The sequence below is a fragment of the Temnothorax curvispinosus genome, unplaced genomic scaffold (genome assembly GCF_003070985.1).
Source record: "Temnothorax curvispinosus isolate PA1 unplaced genomic scaffold, ASM307098v1 QBEX01006096.1, whole genome shotgun sequence".
NCBI classification, from domain to species: Eukaryota; Metazoa; Arthropoda; class Insecta; order Hymenoptera; family Formicidae; genus Temnothorax; species Temnothorax curvispinosus.
In genome coordinates, this window is record NW_020215876.1 from 4,455 (window position 1) to 30,879 (window position 26,425).

At 36.6% G+C, this 26,425-nt stretch overlaps 4 protein-coding genes across 13 annotated transcripts in view; 2 read left to right on the plus strand and 2 right to left on the minus strand.

Moving 5' to 3' along the window:
* Positions 1-82: 82 nt before the first annotated feature.
* On the minus strand, positions 83-7,559 carry LOC112455463 (palmitoyltransferase ZDHHC2). Of its 8 annotated transcripts, XM_025017394.1 has the most exons (11): positions 6,928-7,557; positions 6,330-6,356; positions 6,057-6,151; positions 5,832-5,952; positions 5,484-5,707; positions 5,225-5,354; positions 5,015-5,141; positions 4,090-4,176; positions 2,804-2,930; positions 1,143-1,202; positions 660-748 (listed from the first exon to the last, which is right to left on the minus strand). In XM_025017394.1, the coding sequence occupies exons 1-10, from the start codon at positions 7,046-7,048 to the stop codon at positions 1,191-1,193; spliced, it is 1,071 nt and encodes a 356-aa protein (XP_024873162.1). In that variant the 5' UTR covers positions 7,049-7,557; the 3' UTR covers positions 660-748; positions 1,143-1,190. The 8 variants fall into 8 exon arrangements, with proteins under 8 accessions (XP_024873158.1, XP_024873163.1, XP_024873159.1 ...); XM_025017390.1 differs by lacking the exon at positions 1,143-1,202 and having other exon boundaries at positions 83-748; positions 6,928-7,559; XM_025017395.1 differs by lacking the exon at positions 2,804-2,930 and having other exon boundaries at positions 83-748; positions 6,928-7,558.
* Positions 7,560-7,590: 31 nt separating this feature from the next.
* Positions 7,591-16,706, plus strand: LOC112455462 (WD repeat-containing protein WRAP73-like). 3 transcript variants are annotated; one of them, XM_025017389.1, is made up of 8 exons: positions 7,591-7,682; positions 7,925-8,190; positions 8,283-8,465; positions 8,572-8,751; positions 12,337-12,606; positions 12,694-12,850; positions 12,977-13,186; positions 16,564-16,706. In XM_025017389.1, the coding sequence occupies exons 2-8, from the start codon at positions 8,023-8,025 to the stop codon at positions 16,686-16,688; spliced, it is 1,293 nt and encodes a 430-aa protein (XP_024873157.1). In that variant the 5' UTR covers positions 7,591-7,682; positions 7,925-8,022; the 3' UTR covers positions 16,689-16,706. The 3 variants fall into 3 exon arrangements, with proteins under 3 accessions (XP_024873157.1, XP_024873154.1, XP_024873156.1); XM_025017386.1 differs by lacking the exon at positions 16,564-16,706 and adding an exon at positions 13,250-13,508; XM_025017388.1 differs by lacking the exons at positions 7,591-7,682; positions 16,564-16,706 and adding exons at positions 7,741-7,813; positions 13,250-13,508.
* Positions 8,802-11,718, minus strand: LOC112455460 (probable elongator complex protein 2). The gene is made up of 2 exons (XM_025017384.1): positions 10,365-11,718; positions 8,802-10,037 (listed from the first exon to the last, which is right to left on the minus strand). Exons 1-2 carry the CDS (start codon positions 11,615-11,617, stop codon positions 8,882-8,884), a joined length of 2,409 nt encoding a protein of 802 aa, XP_024873152.1. The 5' UTR covers positions 11,618-11,718; the 3' UTR covers positions 8,802-8,881.
* Positions 16,707-16,738: 32 nt separating the features above from the next.
* LOC112455461 (bromodomain-containing protein 4) overlaps positions 16,739-26,425 on the plus strand; it is a 20,739-nt gene continuing 11,052 nt past the window's right edge. Inside the window, exons 1-2 of the mRNA XM_025017385.1 lie at positions 16,739-17,019; positions 23,557-23,811. Coding sequence (XP_024873153.1) covers positions 16,903-17,019; positions 23,557-23,811 — 372 coding nt within the window. The 5' untranslated portion in view covers positions 16,739-16,902. The remainder of the gene's footprint in view (positions 17,020-23,556; positions 23,812-26,425) is intronic.

The window sequence follows — 26,425 nt, forward strand, 5'->3', positions numbered from 1 at the left end:
AAATATCAAACATGTAATAAAATTGCTAAATTATACATGTAATTTACATAAAAATCCTAATAAGGAATTACTATAAATTTAGAATCATCCTATCTATTTTTCACAATAAAGTATGGAGAAATTTTTATTCGCAAATGTTTGTAATTTCTATTTTGTTTAGCACAGATGTAGGTGCCTATATTTTGACAAAGATTACTGTTAATGCAGTATCCTCTGAATTGAACTGCAATGATTTTTTCCATCATTTTATGATGCAATTTGTAATCTACACACTCAATCAATTACAAATTTGTTGAAAAGTCGACATTATACATTACGCTACAGGGTAATTCAATTATATGTGATTCATTACGGTTAAAACTACAAGTAATCATAACAATACTTTTAACAACGAATTCATATATATATATATATATATATTACAATATATATAATACAGTTAATATTCAAAATATCTTGCGGGACAAACCGCAAAGTTAAAAATTCTTGCGTTGACTGCAATAACAATTCAGTGTGAATTTCCTTCGCAATAACAGTACCTATGAAACTTTAAACGCACAACGCCGAGAATTGAAACATAAGAAAGCACAAAGTAATATAAACTTATATTCTAGATTACGGTCGAAATACCATAAAATAAAATTGCAATTGCGTGATGGCGTACAGATTTGTCGGTGTTATTCAGACAGCTTCTGTGATATTCATCAGTGGTTGGTCGACATCCACAGAAGGACCTATCACAGCAGTGCTGTAAAATATTTTGAACATATTGTATCAAGAGGATTATTTCCAGAATCTTGATAATAGTACGGGACATGGAGATCTTATCTATTATTATGACAGAAAAATAAACATACACAAAAGCTGTCAATCACATATTGCACAAAAAAAAACAAAAATTAATGCTTCATATAGCTTTCCGGCAAATATTGTTATAAATACAATCATTATAAAAATAAAAGCGGTGTTTTGCGTTCATCACCCAGGCGAAGATATGTTAGATATAGATCAAATAGAGAGATTCAAGATAACATAGAATAAAAAAAGAATAACGCCCAAATTTTGATAGAACTTTATATGTACGTGTTCATGCAAGCGTGAGATTAGTTATAATATTTAATCAAGACTACAGATAATATTACCCAGCGCCAAGAGCCAAAATTGTAGCTTCTTGTACCAATGTCATTTGATCAATGGTGGACCTGTGATCAATCAAAAATTCAGTAGGATGGATTATACCAAAGAGATATGCTATATTTACCTATGCATGACGTGTATAATTATATCTAAATATTTAGATATATATACACACTGTAAAGAAAATTCATATTACATATTCGATTCATAACTTGAAACCAACAAATTTGAAACATATATACTATACAAGAACATAAAAAATATGAAAAAAGATATTAATTTATTTCAATCAAGTAAAAGAAAACTTAACGTAAATATTATTTGTTATTTTTATATTTCTTAATAGATATTAAAGTAATAACGAAAATTATTTTGTGTGGCAAGTTAGTAATATGGACTATTTCAAACAATTTTGTCAATTTGGTTTAAAATTAATTAATTATCAAAAGGGAAAATAAAAACAAGAAATAGTAACGGTTTCACAATTAGTTTGCTGTGGAAGCAGGAGCACTCGGTAAAAGAATAATATTTAACATTTATTAGTAGTAAAGTCTGAAACTTACTGTAATCTCGTATAGTATGATGTATTTTATAATCATATTTATATGATAAAACTTTATATAATACATATGTAAAATATAAAAACCTTAAAGATGCATTTATATACTGGATATCAATAAATAATATGTCTAATCAGGATACTTCTGTAAATAATACTGTGCAAATTGTACTTTTGCATTTCTTAATATTATTATATATTTTATTTTCATTTATTGATGGGCATTGTAAACGTAGGATAGGAACTTTCCGTAAATATAGGATAAGATAAAGAATAATTGTAAATAAAATTTTATTTTTATGAAGAAACTGCCTCTTTACAGATGATTTAGTATATATTTTTTTACTTTATCATAAATACAAATGTCCGTTTTTAGCAACAAGGTAAGAATGCTTGAATTAACTATTGGAATGTATATATAATTTTGTTATTAAGAGAAATAGTGCATAACAATAATATATACTTATTGATAATACAATACGAATTTCATTTTATAACAATTAAAATGTTGTCTAGGTACATCAATTTACACACTACATTGCGAGAACATATGCCAAGTCTTCCGAATAGATAACACATCCCACAGCTCATGATCTTAATTTTAATTTTCTGATAAATTTAAAATTAAGTTTTCTTCGCAGTAAATATTGAGAAATCATCATAATAACAGTTCAATTTTGAATGTTATATATTTCTATAATCAAATTTTTAATTGATCTTAAATTTAAATTCTGTTTATACTTCAAATTAACAAAATTAAGGAAAGTATTACTTCATTATTTAATTTGTATATAAGAAATTTAATTTGCAAGATCAATCATTTTTTTAATTTAACAGTTATTGCCTCGATATTTTCCTTTAAGAAAAACCGATTCCAAATTCGTCAGAAAACCTGTCATTAAAATTAGTCATGAATGATGGGAGATGCATTGTACTTCAATTGCTGATATTATTTACAGCTACATGTAAACTGTTAAATAATAACAAATATCTATCTATAAGTATAATTTGAGAAATAATTGCTATATGTAAAGTAGCATTTTGATACGCTTTGATCAATTTAAACAAAATTATTGTCTTGATCTAAGGATCGAGCCTATGAAGTACCTGATTTATGTAGGGAGATGGGGAGTCAAATTCGGTTTCATCACTCCATTGTTGGGTGCCGGGGCCCAACAGAGTATGAGTATCTTCATTGCACAGCCGCTCGGGAAAGTTTACCCCGTCTCCAAAACTGCAAGCCATACCCTACCTTCTACTCGGTGTCATCCCATGTCTACAGCCCTTATGGCGTAACTACATCTTACTACATTTTCATTTTTTTCAATTTTTATTTTTTCGTTTAATTTATTAATGTAACCCCGACTTCACAAAATGAACGTTCGAAATGAAGAAGCATCATAAAACAAGTAAAAGAAAGATGCTTCTTCTAAAAAAAAAAAAAAGATAATTGTACATAGTTACACTACTTTTATATTAAAAGTACTGTCTGTAAGAACCAGATGCACAATACCTCACGTCATAATTATATAAAAATTTTACACGAATTAGTCTTCAACTAAAATTTTAATATGATATAAGACGAAATTTATAATATAATATAAGACATGCAACTTTACCATAAAAATCAATCTCTTAATTTCTTTTATATAGATACATTTGAAAATATATCATCGTTAAATTTTTCAGTATACATTCTGTAACAAATACATATTTTATTTATAAATGAGATGTTAAATATAATTAATATATTTTTACAGAACCCTGCAGAGACTTTAAAAATCCATTTCTTTGTTTTGTAGTAATATCCTGTTACTGTTTTTCCTTCAAAATACATTTCAATAAAAAAACTAAAAACATAAATTTACCGAAAGTTACAAATATGCAAAGTGTGAACCGTGTCAATGCTGTCAAATATAATTGTAGTTGCAAAGAATATCTTCTCAGAAGCAGAAAGATTCGATTTTATAGACCTTGCAGATAAATTGTATAGAAAAGCTCAAGTTATATTAGGAAACAATTGGGGAATAGTAATAGAGCTAGTAGTGATAGTCAGCGTTAAACAAAAAGATACAAATGCGTTGCATGCAGCCTGGAAGCACTTAAAGGTCTTATCATTACTCTGGAACTCTACAAAAAAATAAAAAAGAGATATATAAAAATATAAACGTAAAAGCAAGAAAATATTTTGATTAAAAGCAAAATAAAATAACCAAACTTAAGAGTAAACGATGGAAAACTTCTTCTCACAATTTTTTCTTCAAAACTTAACAAATTAAAAACTTTTATGTACATATCAATCACATCTTTATCAAAGAAATAAAACGAGTTCCACAGTAAAGAATCAAGGTAATTAATATTGCACTTTTGTTTAAAATTTGTATAATGCTGACCTGTTCTGAGTACTGCCCATGGAGTCATAAGTATTGGGTGTGCCTTGGTGTTGCGATCTTACTGGGTAGACGACACCATTTCCCAGACTAGAACACATCCAATGCAACCACTCCAATTTAAAAATACTGAATCTTCTATCTTTTATCAATAAGAGTGCAAATAATTATAGTGCTCAAAAGAATAATTTGAAAGTGCAAGAGTTGCGTACTAACTAACAGTGCACCCAAATAAAAAGTTTTTATATCCACATTTCTAAAAAAAAAAACTTATTGGAAAACGGGAAGATTTTATATACAAGGTGAAAGATGGAAAACAGTAAATTTTCACTTATGTAACAATCTTTCTCTGCATCCTGCTCTGATTTATAAAATACAATAAATAATCATACAATAGATTTCTCTTTTGTGTAATTATTATAACACATAAATATAATAAAGTAGTTTTAACATATATTCTTCCTATTACATCAATAGATGGAAATTCTCCAAAAGTTTTTATAAAAAAATATATATATATATATATATCCGAGATATATATCTTACACACACATAATCGGAACATTCTCCATTTAATTATAGATAAAAATATATATAGAAAAATACTAATCAAAAATTTAAAAATTGTATCACATAAAACATGCGATTATTTTGCTTCTTTGAAGGAAAATAAACTTTGAAACGATCAGAATTGCTCACACTTTATATTCAAGACCCTGCAGTACTTATGTTACCGTATTCAAATTTCGTTTAAGTATGCCAAACCGTATAGTTGTTTTTTTATGGTAAAGATTATGATAGGCGGTATACTAGAAGCATACAAATTGATATAATAGTTCAATTATTACGTATTGCGCAAATGGTTCCCACTTTGTAAATTATACAATTTTATCGCGTATAAAATATTAAAGAAATGAAACGCACGTACCTGCTAAATATGGGTAGAAACCAGAGTCGTGGATTATCTCCAAATACTTCCTGAAAATTATTGTATTTTCCCAAACTAAATCCATCTTTGTCTTTTCCTGTTCGAAACATAGGTGCTCTAAAGGCCTCTGTAAATACAGTGACATGGTGCTGATTCAACATTATAGACAAGTATTGTTGTAATATGAAAATGGAAATATCCAATAATTACCTAGTGTCGATCTATTGTGCACAACGAGATAGCAATGGTAGAAGAAAAGAGAGGTAAGACTGACGGCGAACATCAGCGCAACGAAGAAAAGGAATAGTAAATGAAATTTACCCATTCCGTCTAATTCGCCCTGCAAAACAAATCGCAAATGAAAATTAATTTATCAATATACACATTACATTTTGGCATTATACAATCTGAATAAATCACTTTCGTATAAATTATAATTCATTGCAAAAGAAAAAAAGATTGTACTCACTTTCCAAAATTGTATAAAGTATTGCAAAGATGTGGCGGTAATAAACATACAGTAGATAAGTCCGTACGCCAGAAACAGCATGAAAAATTTGTAATTGTGGAAGCCTACGCAATTGTTCACCCATGGACAATGATGATCCATTTTTAAGACACAAGTACCACATACGCTACAGTGGTGTGCCCTGTCAGGTTTTATTAACTGGCACTTCTCGCAGAAGCGCATCGCTAGAAAGAAAGAATATTATCAGTATAAACTTCAAGTTCTTTTAACAATTCCTATTTTTAGCTATAATTTTTTTTATAATAAATCATGTCATTTATAATAATAATAATAATAATAAATTCTTACCTCCTTTTATGGTGCGATTAGTAACTGGAAGATCTTGTGCAAATCTTTCCAAAATTTGTCTCTGCGTTTCCTCAGTTTCAGCCTGTTGCAATTTCTCCATTTCAACAACAGGTATTTTAAACTATAAAGATTAAAAAAATATATAGATCATTTATATTGTATTGTAATATATGTAAATAATCGTTTATAAATTGTCTTTTATATAACAGACTTTTAGAGATTTACCTTATCCGGCACTGGTATTAAATTTGTGTACACCGTCTGCCAATACGACCATAAAAACATCAGAATCAGGATGTGGAAGAAAAGCAGATAGAAAGCTGTTAACATATGCAAACAATAAAAGTGTTGGATGTGCGCATGGACTGCTTCCCAGAATTAGAATATAGTCTTGGACATTGTATGTAACACTAAGAGTTATAATTATAGAAATAATAAAAACAGCCAAATAAAGTAGTAAATTGCAAGAAAAAGTTGGTACATAAATAATATACGAACCTTCTTGAACATAATTATCTATTGTATCTGAAACAAACAAACATATAAAATAATGTAATATAAAGTTTTCAAGCAAGCTTGATTTTGCAACTATGCCACTGATCTATAAACATATACACACGTATATCTATGACATGATTGCAAAACAAGACTTTCGTTTATATAAAATGGCTCTCTTTGTGTATATATTTATTACGTATATATGTAAATATCGAGTGGAATTTTGCCGTTTTATTTTACCTCCATTTATCACCGACATTTGCACAATCGCACAGATTATGTAAAAAAAAATATCGCAAAAGGAATAACGCTATTTGTAAGATTAAGATCTACAATACCAAGATAAAGAAAATTTCAATTGCTCAATTACGTCATTGACAAAGAAAACATGAACGCGATCAAGCGTAACCGGAAAGGGCGATAGGCGATATCCCGAAAGCGCGGGTTTTTTTTTTCTTACGACCAACGCTTGCCGCCTGCCGCGTGTGCGTGAGCGTGGGACAAAATTAGCGAGGACGTCGTCGGCTTGAGAGACCGGTCGAGGGAACAACCGAGGACAAAACTATAGGCAACTAGGCAAACTAGCCCGGGTACTCACAGTAGCACAATTGCACCACGTAGGCGTAATAGGACCACGCGACGATCGTCAGGATGAAAATCACTGGTAACCACTTGACGGCCTTGACGCACCACCAGCACGAGCCGTTTTGCTTGCCCATTCTGTTCACCGGGTCGACGGCGTGCGTAAAAGTGCGGCCCTCGTCAACAACGCGTTAACCCTCGGCCGGCTGGAACGCAGCGGCATATCGTGACACTGCACCAGTGCACCCCGGGGCTGAGGGCTCCGTGAGGCGGCCCTTCTCGGCCTTATCTTATCTCTTCTTCCTCCGCCCTTCGCCCTTCTCAGCGGACTGGCGGACTCCACGTAAAACGTGCGGCCAAGCGCGAGAATCACGTCATTGCGCAAACCAAGCCCAAGCCCGCGCCCCGCGTTATCGCGGCATCGCGCCCTCCACGACGGCGACGTCGGCGACGTTCACGTTTACGAGCGCACGAGACCGTCGAGACCGCGATGTGACAGTGGTGCGCGATTCACGCGAAGCGGACGCTCGTAATCTTATTTTGGACTGGCCACTGCTTTGCACACCGCACGTTACGTCGCGGTCGCCGCGCACCATCTCACGATCTCACTACCGACTCCGACTCCGACAGTCTGACGTCCGACCCGACGTCCGACGTCGCTCCGTTTGTCCGTTTCGTCCGTCTTCCGCCTCGTCTCGCCTCTCGGACTCTCGGCAGTCTCGGCTTGGCTCGGCTCGGCTTTCGGCTTGACAGATACCGACCATGGAACAAGTGTGTTCGCAAGACGCGTTGCGCGCAAGCAACGCAAGTCATCAATCTCCGCTTACAATTAGCAACTCTATCTTTCTTTTTCCATGGTCTCTACTCTCTCACTCTCTGCTCCGACCTGAAAGACGTGGGAGGTTATAGAGACTATAATTTAGACTAAAAAGAAGAATATATTCCATTATGTTAATCAAAGACACGTTTAATAATTTTTTTACACAACAATTTTACAAATTGTAACTTTTTAGATTTTTAGATGATCAAGCATTACGATTGGCGATACTGACATTACTGAGACCCAGGTTGCCAGGTTGCCAAGGAAACCGCAGCTTTCAAATCTGTCGTAATGGCCGCTAACGCCGACGAAGACAAAGTTTTTCGCATAAACAACCGTTTATGTCACTTTTCAAGAAATGGAGCGTATCTGGCGGTGGCGTTTCAAACGAATCTGCTCATAAAGGATGCGAGGACTCTCTGTACCTGTCAGTCATTCGTATTCACGGACGTGATACAGGTTAGTCTGTATATCGACAAGAAAAGTTAAACCTCCACCTGTCGTTTCTACTTGTGTTTAATATCTATACCTTTATCTTTGTTACATTACAGTATATGGAGTGGTCTTTAAACAGCGAATATATTCTTTGCGCGAATATAAAAAGAGCTATTGTTCAGGTATATTCGATACGCGATCCCCAATGGAAATGTAAACTTACCGAGGGCAGTGCGGGTTTGCAAAGCGTTACCTGGTCCCCAGATAGTAAAAACATTTGCACCATAGCAGATTTTAACGTAAGTGTATATTTATCGGTAACATTCGCATTTTGCTTTTTGCTATATAAAAGAAAAGAGAAAAACCTAACCTATATGCTAGCATAACACAAAAGATATTTTACAGATTCAAATATCCATTTGGAACTTGGAAGAACAGACCGTGTCGCATATACAGAATGTAAAATCGTCTTCCTTTGATAAATTACATTTTAGTCCCAACTGTAAGAGATTAGCAGTAATAATTACGGAAGAAGGTCAAGATACGGTAGAGATTTACAAAACTGAGAACTGGAAGATAAGCCGAGTAAGTACAGCTGACTAAAACAATGTGTAGAATATTAAATAACATGTAGATCTTTTTTAGAGATTACTTTTTATATTTTACAAGATATTTTCGTATAATTTTATATAAAGAGCAATATTGAGGTAGAAATCTATAAATCTACTTGTATATAGTGTATCTTAACAGAATGGTCGGAACTACAGCTTGCTAATTCAAACATAAAGGAGCTATTGGTCTTAGGTCGAAACATGAGTCTTTTCACGGTTAAATGATGAGCCTGGGAAGTATCGTACTCCTTCACCTTTCTGGAGCATACAGCGGACTGTCCATTGTCTAACTTCACTGCTGGACAGACTACTCGAAATTCTATGCATCCTGTCTCGTATCCGATAGCTAGAAAATAAGATCGATCCCTGACGATTGGCGCGAAGCATAACGCTGTAACTGACTGGTTTTGCACGTCTATAATCATCTTTGGTGTAATATCTTCTATCGTGTTTATGGGCCATATAGCGATTTTTCCGTCTCTGGATCCAGTCGCGAAATAATTCGAGTCTCGCGTCCAGGCGCAGCACCAAATTATCCGCGAGTGTGGATTGTCTTTCTTGGAACTGGCTGCGATTAACTCGTAATGTGCATCTGTAGTTTTAAATAACGACCATCTTCTGTCTCTGGATACAGACAGCAAATATTTGTCATCTGGAGAGAACTCCATTTGCGTCACAGTCAATTGATGATAGACCAATTTTTGAACTTGTAACCAGGTGTCGGTGTCCCACAATAAGATTGCCGAATGTTCTTGAGTGGTTGATTTGCATGCTGTAGCTAGCAATTTTCCGTCGTGTCTCGCTGCCATGCAGAATATTTCGTAGCCATGTCCGTAAAGCTTATTCGTTTCTGGCCAAAGAGTATTTTGCATCAAGTCCTCTTCCGTAGGCGGCTCGTATACGTTTCCCGTCGCTAAATTCTTTGTATCTTCATCGTTTTCTCCCACATACATTGCTTTGTTTGTTAATCCGAGAGAGGGTACAGCAGCACTGTGGGCCTTTATGGATGGAAAATCTTCGACATTCGCCCACAATTTTAATAATTGATTTCTAAACATAAACGTGGCCGTGAAAATGCGCACCACCTTCTCATCCGCTCCAGAAGCATATATGTGGGGTGCTAACATAGCTAAACAGGTCATGTCGTATCCATGTACCTGAGGACGCGCAATCTCGTGCCACGCTCTGTGCAACTCATCATCGCTTTTCCACAGCGCATGAATTCTTGTGGTTTGGTCAGCACTGGCTGTGATGAGAAATCTGCAAAGAGTAATGTAATATAATATAATTATTTCTTTCAGATTTTCGACTTATCTTTATCTATTCTGATCCAATCAAGATACTTGACGTAATTTTCGCATACAGATTAAAACATAATAATTTATATCTATTAAGTATGATAAACTTGAAAAAAATTATTTTACGACATTAAATTAAAATGTATATAATCTGCAGAACAATTGAATCAAAAAGATTATAATAACATTAAAAAAATGTCTAACTATTGCATTTATCTGCAAATTTCTAAACATTTAAGGATTGTAACCACATATAAAAAGATCATTTTACAGATGAGACTATACGGACCTTCCTTTCGGGTCCCAACATAAATCAACTACTTCAGAGAAGTGTCCACCAGGCGTAGGATGTGGAAGCCACTTATTCCTTTCCTGAGACCATTTCCAGATATGGAAAGAGCCCTGGTAACCATATGCCAATATATGTTGTCCATTCGTGCCATCCGGGCCAAATTTGCAGCCATAAAAGCCCAAGGAATTACCACCAACTTCTCCGACTCGTACCATCTCTGTCCATATTCCGTTCATAATCTCAGCTGGTTCCCATATAATCATAGTTTTGTCCATTGAGCAGGATAGCAATTTCATTGTTTGACGGTTAACTTTCCCACAGCCTGACTCCACAGGCTGCCAGTGCACACCGTAAACCCAGCTTTCGTGACCACAGAGCACAGATTCCAGAGTAATATTATATTGTTTATCGTCCGTTGTAAAACAATTACTTTCCAGTTTAAGTTCATCGCTCGACGATTCTTCAACAGTTTCGCTGATCTTCCACAATCGTATCGTGCTGTCTTTCGAGCTTGTTGCAAGGAAAAGATTTCCATCGCCATCCTGAGTGAAATCCATGCATATTACCCAGTCTTCGTGTCCAATTAAACGCTGGACTTTTACAAAAGATGGTTCCAATTTAGAATCTGCATCGAATCTAGTGGTATACAGCAAAATAGAGGCGTCCTCCAATGCTACGGCCAAAAGAGGACATTTGTTGTCTGGCAGATGCGTCAAGCGACAGTATATCGGTAACTGTCTTCCGAAATCTATAGTCTGGATGTGCTTGGGATCCTTCACGTCTTCTTCTCTCAACCATAGTTTTATATCGCCGTTGATCGAACCTGTGCATATCAGTAGCTTGCCAAACTCGACATCGATATCGTCGGACAATTGGAGAGAATCGGCAAAGGCAACTGTGCTCCCTACATTCAACACCGATGTACGCGCGAGGTACGTAGTCTTGCTCTCATAGTCATAACGATCAGAATAAGTTTGGCTCCAGATGATCACGGTACCGTCCACGGAGCCCGACAGCAATTCCGATTCCCGCGCGTGGTATCCGTGCACTTTCCGCGGCCTTTTTATCCAGTGCACCGTGTTGACGCGGTCGCGATGCAGGTGCAGCGTGTGCGTCACGCGGCCGATGTGCTTGCTTGGGTCGTATATAGCAACCGCATTTCGCGTCCCGAAACAGAGTAGCCCGTTGATGCCCCAGTCGGCGCAGTAAGGAACGCGGTTGCATGAGCAGGCGGTGTAAGTGTACGGCATGTTGAGAATCGTTGCGAGGACCAGCGAGAATGCTTCAAATTTCAAATATTCATGCGGTCACGATACGGCGGCACGGCGGCGGTCATTTTTGACATGTGCTATGTGCGCACAACGAGGGTAGGGTAGGGGTAGAATCTGTTCTTTTTAGTTGAACTTTTGCACTTTCTCTCCTTTTTCTCTCCGTGCACACGCGGCTCTTATCTCAGAGAGAAGCCTCAAATTTCAATTATAGCTCAAAAGTACATATAAGGCTGGATTCGGGGAGCGCGCTATTAGCGCTATTTGCTTGTTCTATCCTTGTTTTACACCTGATGAGCGATAAAGACAGAATGATGCAATAGCGCTAATAGCGCGCTCCTCGAATGCAGCCTAATGCTAAGACTCCATAGACGCGGAAACGCCGTGCGGTAGAGTGCATTGACCAATCAGAAGGCTGCCGCAAGTCGCCTGCGGCAAAATCAAAATTTGTGATTGGTCAACGCACTCTGCCGCACGGCGTTTCCGCGTCTATGGAGTCTTAGCATAAGTTGACGCAGCTATAAGGGATTTTCGATAGATTGTCAGCGTATTTTAAAATAAACTGTTGCTAGAAAGGAAATAATGAGGTTAGAAAACTACACCTGCGCTTCCAGTTTGGCAGCCATAAAAATTTCCTAGGACGCGTTGACGCCGACGTATCCCGGATTGGCGCGAAATAACAAATCGATGAATTGTTTCAGAAACTTATCTGCGATCGTTTACACGGCATCGACGGGATTCGCTGGTCACCGAACGACGAATTGTTATGCATATGGTGTTCCTCTCCCGCCGAACCTAAGCTGATCGTTTATTCCATCGCGTTGGAGAAACACGTGGCGGCGTTTTCCCCGCTGGAAACAGTCCAGCCCGCGTCTGAGGCATGCAGCTATGGGAAGGAGCTGAGAGGAATTGAATATGTCGAATGGATCCCCAGCGGACAGCTGTTGGCTGTAATCGGGTTTAACGAAGTGGTAAATTTAATCACGCTGGCCACGCTGCATTATATATTATCTCGTTTTTGTTGCGCGTATTTACGGCTATTTAAAATCTGTATCCAGGTCGTCCTTCTTAATTATATCACATGGCAACCGTTGTCGAAGTTATATATGGATCCAGTAATCAGGGAATGTAATTATTTAACGAAAGTATACAAGGAATGCGCCGATTCGGAGAAAGTTTCTAATAAACGTTTCGCATCCTGCGAGGAATGCGTGTGTAAGTGAACGATACATTGGCGAGTTCAAGTTTGTCACGTTTGAAACACGTTTGTTATTGCAAAAAAATGTTTAATTATATTCTCAATACAGATTTCTAGCACTTTGATTTTTTGTTGAATTTCAGTACGTGAGATACATGAACGGCCCATCTGCATTGAAATTGGAAAGAAGGACAATAACGACAATTTTTCGGTAGCGAAGATTAAACTGTTTGAATTTAGCTCATGTGGACAATATCTGGCTCTGAAACACGAGCTTTATCCTACTACATTGTGGATATGGGACATCTGTACGGATTATCTGGATTATTTGCTACTTGAAAATCCCATTACAGGTACATCAACAAAAATTGATCAACTCTTTTCAGATATTAATGCAGTAATTTTATTATGTTAAGCTATCAAATGGAGTCCCGTTCACCCACGATTGCTTGTACTTTCCGAGTGTACACGCGTGTACGAATGGACTCGAAAAGGCGCAAGCTCTGTGCCAATGTCTAAAAATATGTCGGTTGTAGACGCGTATTGGCATCCTTTGGGAGAAAAGGCTGCATTGTGCGGCTATAATAAAGCGATGATTTATGAAACTACAAATACATCTTAATAAATAATAATAGTTGTTTTGATTCAAATCCGTAATATATTTATAAATAATGTACATACTAATAATAATACATAAATAATATATTAAATAAAATATTTTCAAATTTAGAGCGAAATATTTTGGTCATGAATGTAATTAAGCAATTAATATTGTTAGATAAAAGGAATCAGTTCTGCATTTTAAAATACTTATTACAAATAAACATATTTATAATTTCCGAACATTTTGTATTTCAAAATATTAAAATCTGCAGTTTATATTACATATCTTCGTTTTACGATCTGATTAAAGATCATTAAGATTTATGGATAGACATCGAACATAGTCGTTACAACGTTTATAGATCATCCATCGTCAAGATGTTGCGTGAGAAATAGATAGTAGCAGTTTTCTCTATTCAGGAACGTAGCGCTAAACGGTACATCATACACTTTGGTCATCACCAATTTCATTAATTCCTCTTCCAAAATAATATATTTTATTAAATTCGTAATTACCATTAAAAAATAAGTTAAAAGTTACAGACTGACGTAAACATATATATTACTTTATGCCAATTCATACATTTCATTAATTTATGCATCTCATTAATATGTTTAGAATACGTTCTCTTTTTAATTTTATTTTGCAGAAATGAAAGGAAGAGAGAGAAAGAGAGTTTATATTATCTCTACATATAAAAAATATGTTTATAAAAATACGAAAAATATGAACTTTTTGTTCGCGATCTTATTTTTTTGAAAATCAAAGGATTTTAATAGTATGGAAAATTAATTTATTTGGACAACAAAAGGCTTGTAATTTCAACTAACTGAATTCAGAAAGCACATTTCGAACGATTTATTCCATAAATCTTTGAGCGCGGGGTGCAACGGAAATGAAGTGGCGTCTACATTACTGTCGGAGAAAGCGAGTATCCGCGAATGGTGACGCGGCCATCCATTTGCGATACATTATACACGAAGAGGATCAAAAGATTCTAAGCAAGCATGATTATGCGCTTTATGTACTGACATGCAATTCCCCACCCGCGCATGGAGAAAACCATATTTTTCAGCGGTGCCTTACCCGAAGGCGAAGTAGCCCGAGATGTGTCTACGACCGCGCCGCGCCGGCCGCGGCGTTATCTTTCATTTTATCAGTAAGAAGACGACCACTACGTGAGAACGCTTATCCTTTTTGTCACGGTGATAGCCAAAAAGATCGAGAAGACATTTATTTTGCGTCGTTGCGAGTTGAGAGCTACAACGAAAGGAGAGGACGAAATGAAAGTATCCAATATGGTAAATCGAAACGTTTAATTATCGAAACGGGAGATTTTTTCCCCATTTATAGGAGAAATGAAAGCGGTCGTTATTTGATATAATGTTTATCGAACTGTAAACTGTTAGGGCAAATTTTACTGTTTTCAGTGGCAAATCAAAGGGATAATTTTTCAATCCACGGATAAGACGTTGATCCGGCCGAAATGCCATCGGCCTCGTTAACGCCATCGCCGATTATCGCGTGTACATAATCGCGAGAGCGTGCGGCTAGTTTGCGATTAAATTCGTCGCTTTTCTATGCGTTTAATTACACGTTCTCTCCAACGGATAATTAGTCGAGTAGAGCGTGGGTCTAAAAGCGTTTTTTGCGCGAACCCTGAAGTAATGAATCACGCATAAACACGCGTTGAAGTCGCGTCGAAGAAGTTATTAATTCAACGGCAGTAAAAAGACCTTTCCACGATTATAGATTGCTCATTAATATCGAATCTCCTTCGATCCTAATGACCACACCCTTCGGAATATCTGTCGTATCTATAATTGGCAAAAACGTGACGCGCAGACATTCTTTTCTTCTTTATTTCTCGCAAGATGCCATACGCGATCGCGAGCGACGATTTGCTACGCGGCCCCACGTCTATACTCCGGGGGAGCACATTTCCTACTTTCTCCGCGATCCGTTCGTCACACAGCTCGTACATACATATATTTACCAATCTACTTACAAACGTCTATCTTTCGTTCAATAGCACTCGCTTGCGCGAGGTAAATCGAAGAAGATTTATCCATGAGGATCTCGATCTGCTCGTGCAATCGAAAGGCATGTGAACGTCTGAATGTCATCCCGCGATAACGTTGAATTTCGATTTTCACGCAGATTTGCTGCAATGCAACGTGCGTTGAAAATATTTACAATTTTATATTATTACATTTTATAATTAATATGTTATTTATATGTTTTTCTTTCTTTAAAAAAAATTCTACTTTTCAGCGATTTAGCTGAAATATCTGCCACAGATACGCGATATTTTAGGCAACTCTGTATGTGGTAGACAATTATCACGAATATTTTATTATTCTACAGTATGTTCTCTTTTTTTTTTACAAGAGATCTAAATTTTTGTTACTTCGTGCTAACGACGCTCCCACGGTAATTAGACATTGTTATCGTCGCGAAGGAGCTTCGGTGCTTTCTCGGTGTCGTTTCTCCCGTTACATACATAGATGCACGGTTCGCCGCGTACTATCGTTGTAACATGAACCTCTTCGCCTTCTCCGACCGTCACTTCCTGCACACGTTCGCCGCGAACTGCAAAGAGACCGATAATGTCGCTTCTACAGTCTGCACGCGATCGCTGCGGCGCTCATCATGCGAAAAAAGCTCGCCGCAAGATTTTTCGCGTGCGAACGATCATGGCAATCAAGCGGTCAAAATATATATATCATCGAAATCAGATAATATGACATTAGATATCCAAAAGAAAATGCGAAAATTAAATAGAAGGTCAGATGCGCGTGCTAGTATAATTTTTTCTCCCGACTCCGCTTCGTCATTAGCCATTCCGTGATTTTTATCCCAAACCCCGAGGAAGAACGAGGAACGTGGCGATAAAAACGTCCTATATAGGGTTTTACAATCGGCCCAATACTGGACCAGTATTAGCTAATACCGGTCCAGTATTGGGCCGATTTTAAAACCCTATAGGCTATATGGGGTCGTGAGTGGTCGTGAGAATGACTGTCGATCATGGTGCGCTGTCTACGTGTGCACACGTTCGTACATACATGAGCGGCGGACCGCTCACGTTCACTCACGCGTGTTTCGCGCACACACGGTGTTTAGAAAGTCCGAGCAACGAGAACACCATCGTCGGCGCGGCGCGGCGGTACGCGGAGGGTACGCCTTGGTACCAGAAGGTAACGTTTGCCGAAGGTAGTGCACGTCGACTTAGGTGGGGGCATCTCTAAGCTAGCGGTGCCAACGCTTCCTCGACGCTCACTGCTCGTCGACCCGTCGAGCTATCGAGACCGGGTGGTACCGGCCCGGAGAGAGAGAAAAAAAGAGAGAAAGAGAGTTTTTAAATAATCGTCTATCCTTCGGTCGACTTAGGAAGAGGAAGATATCCCGGGTCGTTCGACCGTGCATTTTGTGCTACACGGATTAAGCCGAATCGGAAAGACGATGGAGAAAGATCAGCCGGACTCCCTGGCGACTGTCGCTGTCGTCTCGGAGAAGATGCCGCAGACCCACAGCCACTATGCGCCAAGTGAGGTCTACTCCACCACCGAGCCACCACCGGTAAGCTTTATAACGCATATAGATTAGAAGCGGTCCAAAGGATCTATATTATCCATTCGCTCTTCAACCAGATTGGAACCAATTTATTTTCTTAGCGAAAGAAACTAGGGAGATCATTTATCGCAATTTGAAATATTTGCAAGTAAAATCGGTGATCTGCTAAGGCCCGGAACATTCTACATTTCCTATAACTCATTGTCAGTGTTGCACGTACATGAAAGCGATCTCTGTACTTGCTAGAGTGCAATTAACATATATCACTGCATTAAAAAGTATCGTAAACACTTACTAACGTGTATAAATGTAACAGAAAAACGACTTGATCATGTCTAACATAAGTTCTGTCCAACAATATGGTAATCTTAGGTGGTTTGCTGGCAAGCGCTTCTTGTATATCTAATAATGCATATTTTTTCCTTTCACTCATTAAAATGTCCAAGTTCTTAAGTGAAGTTTGATTAATTAGTTCGATAAATCGCATTAAAGATTCCACATTATATATTGTTCCATATCTTTAAAAGATTTATATTAATAATTAAAGTTTTGAATAATCTATATATATAAAAACTCACAAAACCGAAGCTGTATGTTGTAGCGATATATAAGATAGTTATTGCATTTTTATTTTCTAGCGTAAATTTTACTGCTTCTATAAAATATTTCACATCTGTTTAAGTAAATTCTATCTGAGTAACTTAAATAAGAACAATAATATTTCTGCTGTCTATTTGTATATTTGAAGCTCTCAAAACTTTTTTTGTCCCAATTACCTATGACTCAAATATTTTTAATTTAATAAAAAATGTTATTTTTTAATACTATTGTATAAAGAAATAAAACAAACATAAAAAAAGAAATGTTTTTAAAGTCGCTTCTATAGCTTCGTTGATTTATAGAATAGCATTCTTTTTGAAAGATCCAATTTTAGAAAGTTTTTATAACTAAAATACTAAGAAGTATAATATTTAAATGCGATTATAATAAGCGATCTTTCTCTCTTTTTTTTCTTCAACTAAATAATTTTCAACTACAATTAAAAAGCTAGCTCCTTTATAAGAAGAATGCTGTAAAATAAAACGCGACGCTCTGTCTGGCTTCATGTGAAATCACTCATCAAGCAATTACGAAGACTAGAACGGCGGATAATTTCGTACACGTGCGATTGTTCCTGAATAGAAAAATAACACATAATAGCGAGTAGAGTGTAGAAGTAATCGCAATTCGGAAAATGGCATTCTATCGTAATTGAACATTAGCCACTATAATGAGAAAGTTACAGCAAAGCAATTGCTCGTAGATTTCTCACACACGCATGATATCCTTTGTTTGCTGGATGATCCACACAATTATTTTACTCGCGTTTGCATATGTACCTACATCCCTGTCATTATCGATGGTAATGACAATCAATCGGTCTCTTATCCACATTCTCGCAAGTATAATTAATTTTTTAATACGTAAATGAACGATTTTAACAAATTTTAGATGAGACGCTTTAGAAATTAAAAAAAAAGTATCTTGTGACGTAAAAACTTCTTGGAAGTGTTTATAGGTATATTATTCGCTGTGGACATTATTATGCAAATCTACCATATTTGCAGAGCAATAAGCGTGAACGTTATCGCGGGAAGGAATATTGACGAAATATTACGATGGAATATTCGTTATTACCGCAATTATATCATTGTTTTTCTATAAATATATGAGTAGACGATATCCGGCGCCGTTAAAACCGAAATGACGCCATGAAACAGTATTACGTGACACGCATAATTCTTTCGGCTGCTATTTCACAAGGCGATGGATTGAATACAAGCAATTGGGATGCAAATATAGCGTTTCGCAAATTGATATCGCTGGTATTGCGTAATGCACTCGCGGCTCGCGGCGCCTTTTAAGATGCGCTTTAAATCGAAACGAATGAAATTTGATTGTTCGCAAATAGGGTCAGTGTCGGAAAATTATCGTCGCAGAGATGCATCCAGACTTACTTGTCCGATGTGTAAAGATAACGTACAAGGTTCAATCGATCAGCAATACTGCGTAAATAGATGTGTGGAAAAGTCTCTGAAGGACGGAAGTCGGTATAAAGGAAAGAATGTTCAGGTAGATAAAGCAATTTTCCTAGAAAATGTGCTAATGATTCGTGCAAAATCTCGGAATAAAAGAAGCAACTTAATGCAGCGTAAAACGTAGCAAATGGCCTGTAACCTTATCATTATTATTGTTACCACAAAAGACACATTGTTGATGAATAGCACTTTTCTTGTAATATAATTTTTTTTTACAATCTGTGCTGATTTCTAAAACAGATAAAAAATAATCGAAAAATACTAAAAAAAAATTTTAAAAGAAGATTTACGAAATAAATGTACATGTTAAGACAAATATTTTTATTTTGTGACAAAACAAAATTTTATGTATCGTTCTCTATTTTCTATTTCTATGAAATCATTACGTATACATACTTACTTATTGAAAAATTTATTCTTCTTTAAGAGTATTAAAGATTGTACTAACAAAGACAATATACGAAGTTCGTGGCACGTTCGTTAAACAAGAAAAACACTGAGGATTTAATTACAGCAATTACAACGGGCAAAAGTGTGTGACTCTTAATACATATTTACAGCGAAAAATATCCACCGGAGATGCATGCATTTCCGCCGTGAAAATCGTGATCGTGTCATCATTAAAGATGGATACTTAATTGGCTAGCGAGAGAGTTTGAGAAAAAGTGTCGTCTAAAAACTGTAAATGCGACACACATCCTTTCTGAGAATATTTGACTTCCTGTCTGTCATCATACTATCATGAATATGCATATCTGATAAAAATTATGGAGAATATGTGAAAAAATATTTTTACGGAAAATAATATATTCGATTATGCGGTATAAACGATCATAGGACCACTTTTCTATAAAACAAATTTATATCTTTATTTGTTCGTAATTAATAATAAATAAACATCTTCTCATTACAAGCCAGCTACTAATATAAAACATTTTTTATTTAAAAATAATAGGTATTAAAATTATGAAAGCAACACGAGGAAATTATGGATCTGCTTTTTGTCAATTGTGTAATTTAGAGAGAAGCACTTTGTGTCTGTTTGATAAAGTCACATTTATGATAATAAAAAATGATCATTTACTGTGTAAGTACCGTTTGAATATACGTAAAAAGGAGAATGATTAAACCTCGCAAAAAATCAAGGAATGAAATAAAGTTTTCGAAACTCGCCGATGATGCGTGTCAGCTCTTTGTGCCATGCTTATAAATTCGCGAGAGCCTTGAACGCCGAAACGACGTCAAATTGACCGTCTCATTCTTCTGCAAATACATACACACACAGATATACGATTCGCCACATCAGCGAAATTAGCGAACGTAAACACAAAAAAATCAATAATTCAAATAAGATGTTTTCGAATTTCGAAAATCAGTTTAATAATGACATTATGATATATTATGTACAATTTCTTATAACAAATCGTTAAAACTCCGTAAATAACGTTTTCATAAATATCTTTTTAAAAATAAGTATTTTTTTACTACTTCATAGCAAAGAGCCTTTAACATGAGAAATGCTTGAAATGTCTCACGTTTCATGTTGTCATTGAGCAACCAACCATTCGTGAGACTTAACTTGCGCGTTACCTACACGTCGAACTTTCCGGAGATTTCAACGCGCGCATTGGGCGTGGAATATCAATGCCAGTGTAACTACACCGGTATAGTTACATATGTAACGTCGACTAATATAATATATGCAGTAATGCAGTACCTGCAAGGAAATTGTATTACCTTACTTTTTATGGATTCAGACCTCTCCTATATAAAACCTAAGGCCATTTCCGCCTATATCGTCAGCAACAATGATTGCTCCATCACGCGTATCGCCGGGCATGTGACAGTAAAGAGAAAGAGAAAGGAAGATTTTACGTTTTTTCACTAAATAATTTTATATTTTTTGGCTGCATTTTTTGCTTATAAATCACACTTATAAATAAAATATTTTGGTTAGAACATACGTTCGTCATTCTGAACGTCCTCGCGTTTTTGCTTCTCTTGCATATTATTGGCATTTATTTTTTCGCGCGTGTATGCGTAATGAACTCACAGTCCACAGTTACGTAAAACAAAACCAAACTCTGATGCTCGTGGAAATATGACATTCAAACCGGATATATTATTTCGTAATCTTTAATTGTTTCTTCTAATAAGAATTTATCCACTGTTATTTATTTATTGATAACGTTTAAATTTTTTAATAAAAAACGAGATATGTGTGAACAAACAAGAATTTCTTATTTATTAATTTACAAAATTGTAAAAAATTTTCTTTAAGAGACACAATAAAGATAACATTTTTCTTCGAGAGATTAATGCATGTGTATATTGCAGATAAATATAGAAAATGTCGACAAAAGAAGAAAAAAATTTTGCGGAGAAAAGTTAAAAATTAAAATGTATAATATTTAAATAATATCTACATACTGAAAATATTCAGATATCAAAATGATACAGTACAGAATAAAGTTTTCTTGTCTTCTTTTTCGTGCTATAGCCATTATTCGTTCGAATGCGAAACAAAAGAAATGTTCGCGAGCGTTCAACGGTTTAAAGAGGTTAATAATGGCTGGAAACGTTGCTTTCATTTGTTAATTTCAAGCGTGCAACGTCTATTCTGCACTAGTATGTATATTAGAGAGAAAGTGCAAAGCGCGTTATCGATGTCTCAAATCATATGTCGTGGGAATTAACCGGTTTGAAAATAACTGTCAAACATGTTTCACGATTTTCCAGAGCGTCCTGACCACTTTTCTATTTTCTCTTTTTCGTTATTGAATAAATTTAAAATATATAGCTTGTCGCATGCTGTGTCCTACAAAACAAAGCTGTAAATTCAATTTATATAAATCCATGCATTATCCACGACTGAAACTTCTCAACGAATTAACTCAGATTGCCTCACCTAGTAATTCTTCTTGAACCAGTTCGCGATGATTAATTGTTCATTGTTCCGGGACGTTCTTCACGGACGGGGTAAATGTCAATGACTCGCGAGTAATGGGCAGACCAATGTCTTAAAGGACAAATAATAATTTTTTTCGTCTCGAGCGCCTACCTGGCAACAGTACCTATTTACTTTTGTCAGGAGGATCGCGCGGCATAAAGCCAGACTCGGATGGCCTACTATCTCTTGGAAGCCTCTCACCCGAGTCGTCCATCCACATCGAGGTCATTACGAATTGTATGTAAAAGTACAGTCCGTGGTGCAAGTCTCATCTCCCGCGTAGAGAGAAATTTATATCCCGAAAATTATCGCTCGGCATATAATTTGATCTCAACATAAAAATATTTTACGTATAGGAGATAATCGTGAATAAAAAACGGATAGAGCTAAAAAATATGTCTTTGACCCGGAAATTAACGTGCAGCTTAATGTCCATTTCGATATACATTCCAAATGTAGCATAATTACATAACACGGCAGTCAAACGTAATCAACGAGTTCGCGTTAAAATAGCGGCGAATGTCTATGATCTACAAAAGCGTCGGGCGTCGAAACGGGTCCGAGCTACACTATAATAATGTCAAGGTACAGTTAGCACGCGTCAGATGTATTTTATCGCATTTATTCCCGGGGCTCTCGAAGGAGTTAAATGACGACGCGGTAGTTTATTTTCAGCTGTCGTTAATTTGCCCGACTGCGATACACGGACGTTATTCCGTTTATTCGATAATGGGTATGCACATGCATACACACAGTCGTACGTTACTTAAATATAGATTTATTTATTGCATTAAATAATTGATCTGTTCTATCTTTTTCACATATAGTTCTTTTTTTTTATACGACGACAAGAACTGATGAGATAAATTGATAAGGATTTTGTGGATTATATGATATCAACTGATATATTCTCATTGTCAGTAAAAAGTATATGAGTCAAGGAAAATGAATATAAAATAATGGAGACACTTGGAGAACTCATTCACTCGCCAAGGAAAACCGCGCTTTTCCACGATATTCATCAAAAGTTGCAGTGAATTAACGAGCTACATTAACATACATGCGAGACTTTACATAATCACCTTTTTCTCCCCCCTCTTATCGGTGTAACTGGCCACGGTAAAGCACAATTTGTTCGTGTTCATGTTCATGTAAAGCACGTAAATGCATAGACACATACGTGTATGAGGGTGTGTACGTACGTGTGTATCTATATCACACCTGTCATAGAGGTGCTGGTATATTCTTCTCGACATACACACACACAATGGCACGCGAGATTTCACGCTGGTTAACCAACCGAGTCGAGGCCTTTTGTCGTTTCACGCTCTCCTTTGACGTTCTCTTCGGCATTGTCGTTTTTTAAAACTATTTAACATTAGAAGCTAGAAGTCTCCTACGAAGTCCAATTCATTTGTCACTGTTGATGCGCCAGTGATAAGAAAAAAATAGATATATTAAACTCTTTTTTCTTTCTCCGTTCAAATATTATGACAAGTGAAATCTTCTCTACAGGCGTACATGAGACCGCCGATGAAAAGCACGGCTGTGCAGATCGCCAGGATCGCCGCTATTACTCTGATCACGATGTCCGTCGTGCTCGGTAGCTTTATCCTGGCGGCATCCTGGGTCCAGGCTAGAGCGTCCTGCACGCCGGAATCGATCGCAGCGATGCAGGCTGAGTTGAAGCTTCAACATCAGCAGAACTACGGATCGTATCAGCCGCAAGGTGAATTCTTGAAACATTTACAGCCGGAAGCTCTGGTGCAGGTGAGATTGTATTAAAAAAATATAATATATAGATTAAAATGCGAGAACATGTTTTATCGTAAAATATAATATATATCTACATCCGTTAAAAGAAAACAAGACGAGTAATAAAATTACTGGAATATACGTTCACATATAATTCGTATCTCGCAGTAGAATATACTTATGTTGTATCGAACATTTATTTCTTTTTGTGTTGCTTGAGGTTTCTTGACTTTCTTGCAAGTTAATAAAGATCGATACATATTTCGTTATCGTTAGATTGTTAATCTAATTGACGATCGTAAGCGTTGCAATTGCGAGGAACTCAAGGTAAGTCCACGGAACGAGTATTATAATGATGAAAAACAAGGAGTAATAGTAATAATAAAACAAGATTCACCGTAACGTTTTCAGTGCCGTTATCCCCTGCCTTCGAAAAATGCAGCCGCGTAAACACACGATTATCGGGATAACGACCGGTCCTTATACTGTAATCGTTATGGAGAAATCGCCGTTGACGGTCCTGCTAATTTTTCGCAGCAGGGAAAGTAACAAGTAACTGTGCGCCTGTGTCTACCGCGTTAGATTTCTCGTTTAATTGTTAAGCGAATTAAATTCCATCGTTTGCGGTGTAAAAAAACAGCGGAGCCGACGCCGTAGCTTAGCTTTCAGCTTGTTATGTTCACGGTGGTGGTTTCCACAGAGATTTCTAAATTTTCACGTTGCGGCGTCGCGCGTCGTGGCAACGTTCGACGAATCGTAAAAGGAATCGATCGACAGAGTTGTGCAGATCGACAGGTCGCTTCGAACGAACCCGTGATTTAGCTCTTTACGATCGAAAGTGAAAAAGGGAGACGTTAGTGCGATGCTGCTAATATAATTAACATTCGTCTTCGGGCTCGGTAAAAACGCAAATTTGCTCTGGCAAGCGACTAAAGAACGCTAATGCGACATATGATGTGAACAAATAGATCATGTACAAAAACGCACTGCATGCGTTTCGGATGTCTTTTTAGTCATAGATTTTTTTTCTTTCAAAATTTTGTCAGACATAGATATGCAATTTGTAATCTTTTCTTCAAGTTTTATGGAAAGCCAAAAAACCATTATTTCGCAAAAATATTTCTAATTTAGAACGTCTTATAACAGTTAAACTTTGAATTGAAATTAAATTGTTCTGCTAAGATAAAGTTTATTGATCGGTTGCATGCCTGGAATAGTTGTACTGATAATGAGATTCGAAGAATAGTTATCGTTATATAAGTCGGACTATCAACGAGAAGACAAAACAAGTGGAATCGCTTGTTTATCACGGCACGGGCGGGCGCTCGGAAAGAAAGAATCGTGTCTGATCTATCATAGTCACGTTTATCGTGGTACTTGAGTTAATGTTACCATCATAACGATTATTACATTTGCCATTGATTCTTTTAATTTACAACTCTATAAATATACTGTAGGTATAATCAGAATCTCCACCAGACGATTATTGCAGCAAGAGTTCGTCGAGAAATTCTGCCTGTTAACGAGAAAATAATGCTCGTCTCCGAGAAAATAGCGTTTCGACCGAAAAGTCAACAGAAATTGTTAGCTTGCATCACGATGAAGACCAAATACGTGTAACGAATATGATCGCAGTGTAAAATCTCTTTCAGGAAGTAATTACAAAAGTCTCGCGTGACTTGTGAATGAAAATTACGTGAGGTAATTATCGATAGCTAGTTACACAATTTTTTATCAACGTTGCACTCTCAGAATAAACGCATTTATTTTAATTTCACTGTTAATATATCAGCGAGTAGTTCTTGTAGAAGAACTGTCGCGACGTATTTGCAAGCGGAATTGTATCTCTGTCCTCTGAGTACGGTGCAATTAAACGTAAGAAGCTAATTTTCTAGTAAAGCAATGTATTTTCCTGTTTCTTCCAGCTGTTTGCGTGAAATATAATTTCTTGGAAAATTACCAAGCAATTGATTCTCGTCCATAATTGTGTTTTCCGTTTCTCTGATTGTTTTTCTTCGTTCTTTTATATGTCTATGCAGCAGCAGGAAACAAATAATTGTTAAATTTTGTACGTTTGTCAATCGACGCATCCGTAAAGAAAACTGAACGCGTCTTACCGACACCCAGTAAAAATCACGAATAGTCGGATGCTAATGAATGAACTGGCATAAAATATCGCAAATTTAGAAAGCGTGGAGTTATTTATAACCGTGTTCTTTGCCGACGAGAGAGAGAGAGAGAGAGAGAGAGAGAGGGAGGGGCGTGAGCATCTTGCAAGCACGCGCTTGAATTGACACGGGAATTGTCGGCAAATTGTTAGACATAATAAAAATATTCCCACAACCGCGCGCAAATTTTCTAAGAAAGTATCACGCCGCGAAATACTTTATTGTCAATTGTTAAGGTGATGTTATGCACAGTCGGGCGTTTATTATGGTCGAAATGGCGAAGTTTCGATAGGAAACGCCAACTGTCCGTTGCATTATTATCCTCTTATATTGCACGCGACGGCGATGCTGCATTGGCTCTTTCGTCTCGGAGAAATTGGGAACGAGCGCCTTACGTAAAGCGAATATAATAGCTTGGGCGCTCAAAACCAGGAAATCGAAGACATTTCTTCTTTCAATTA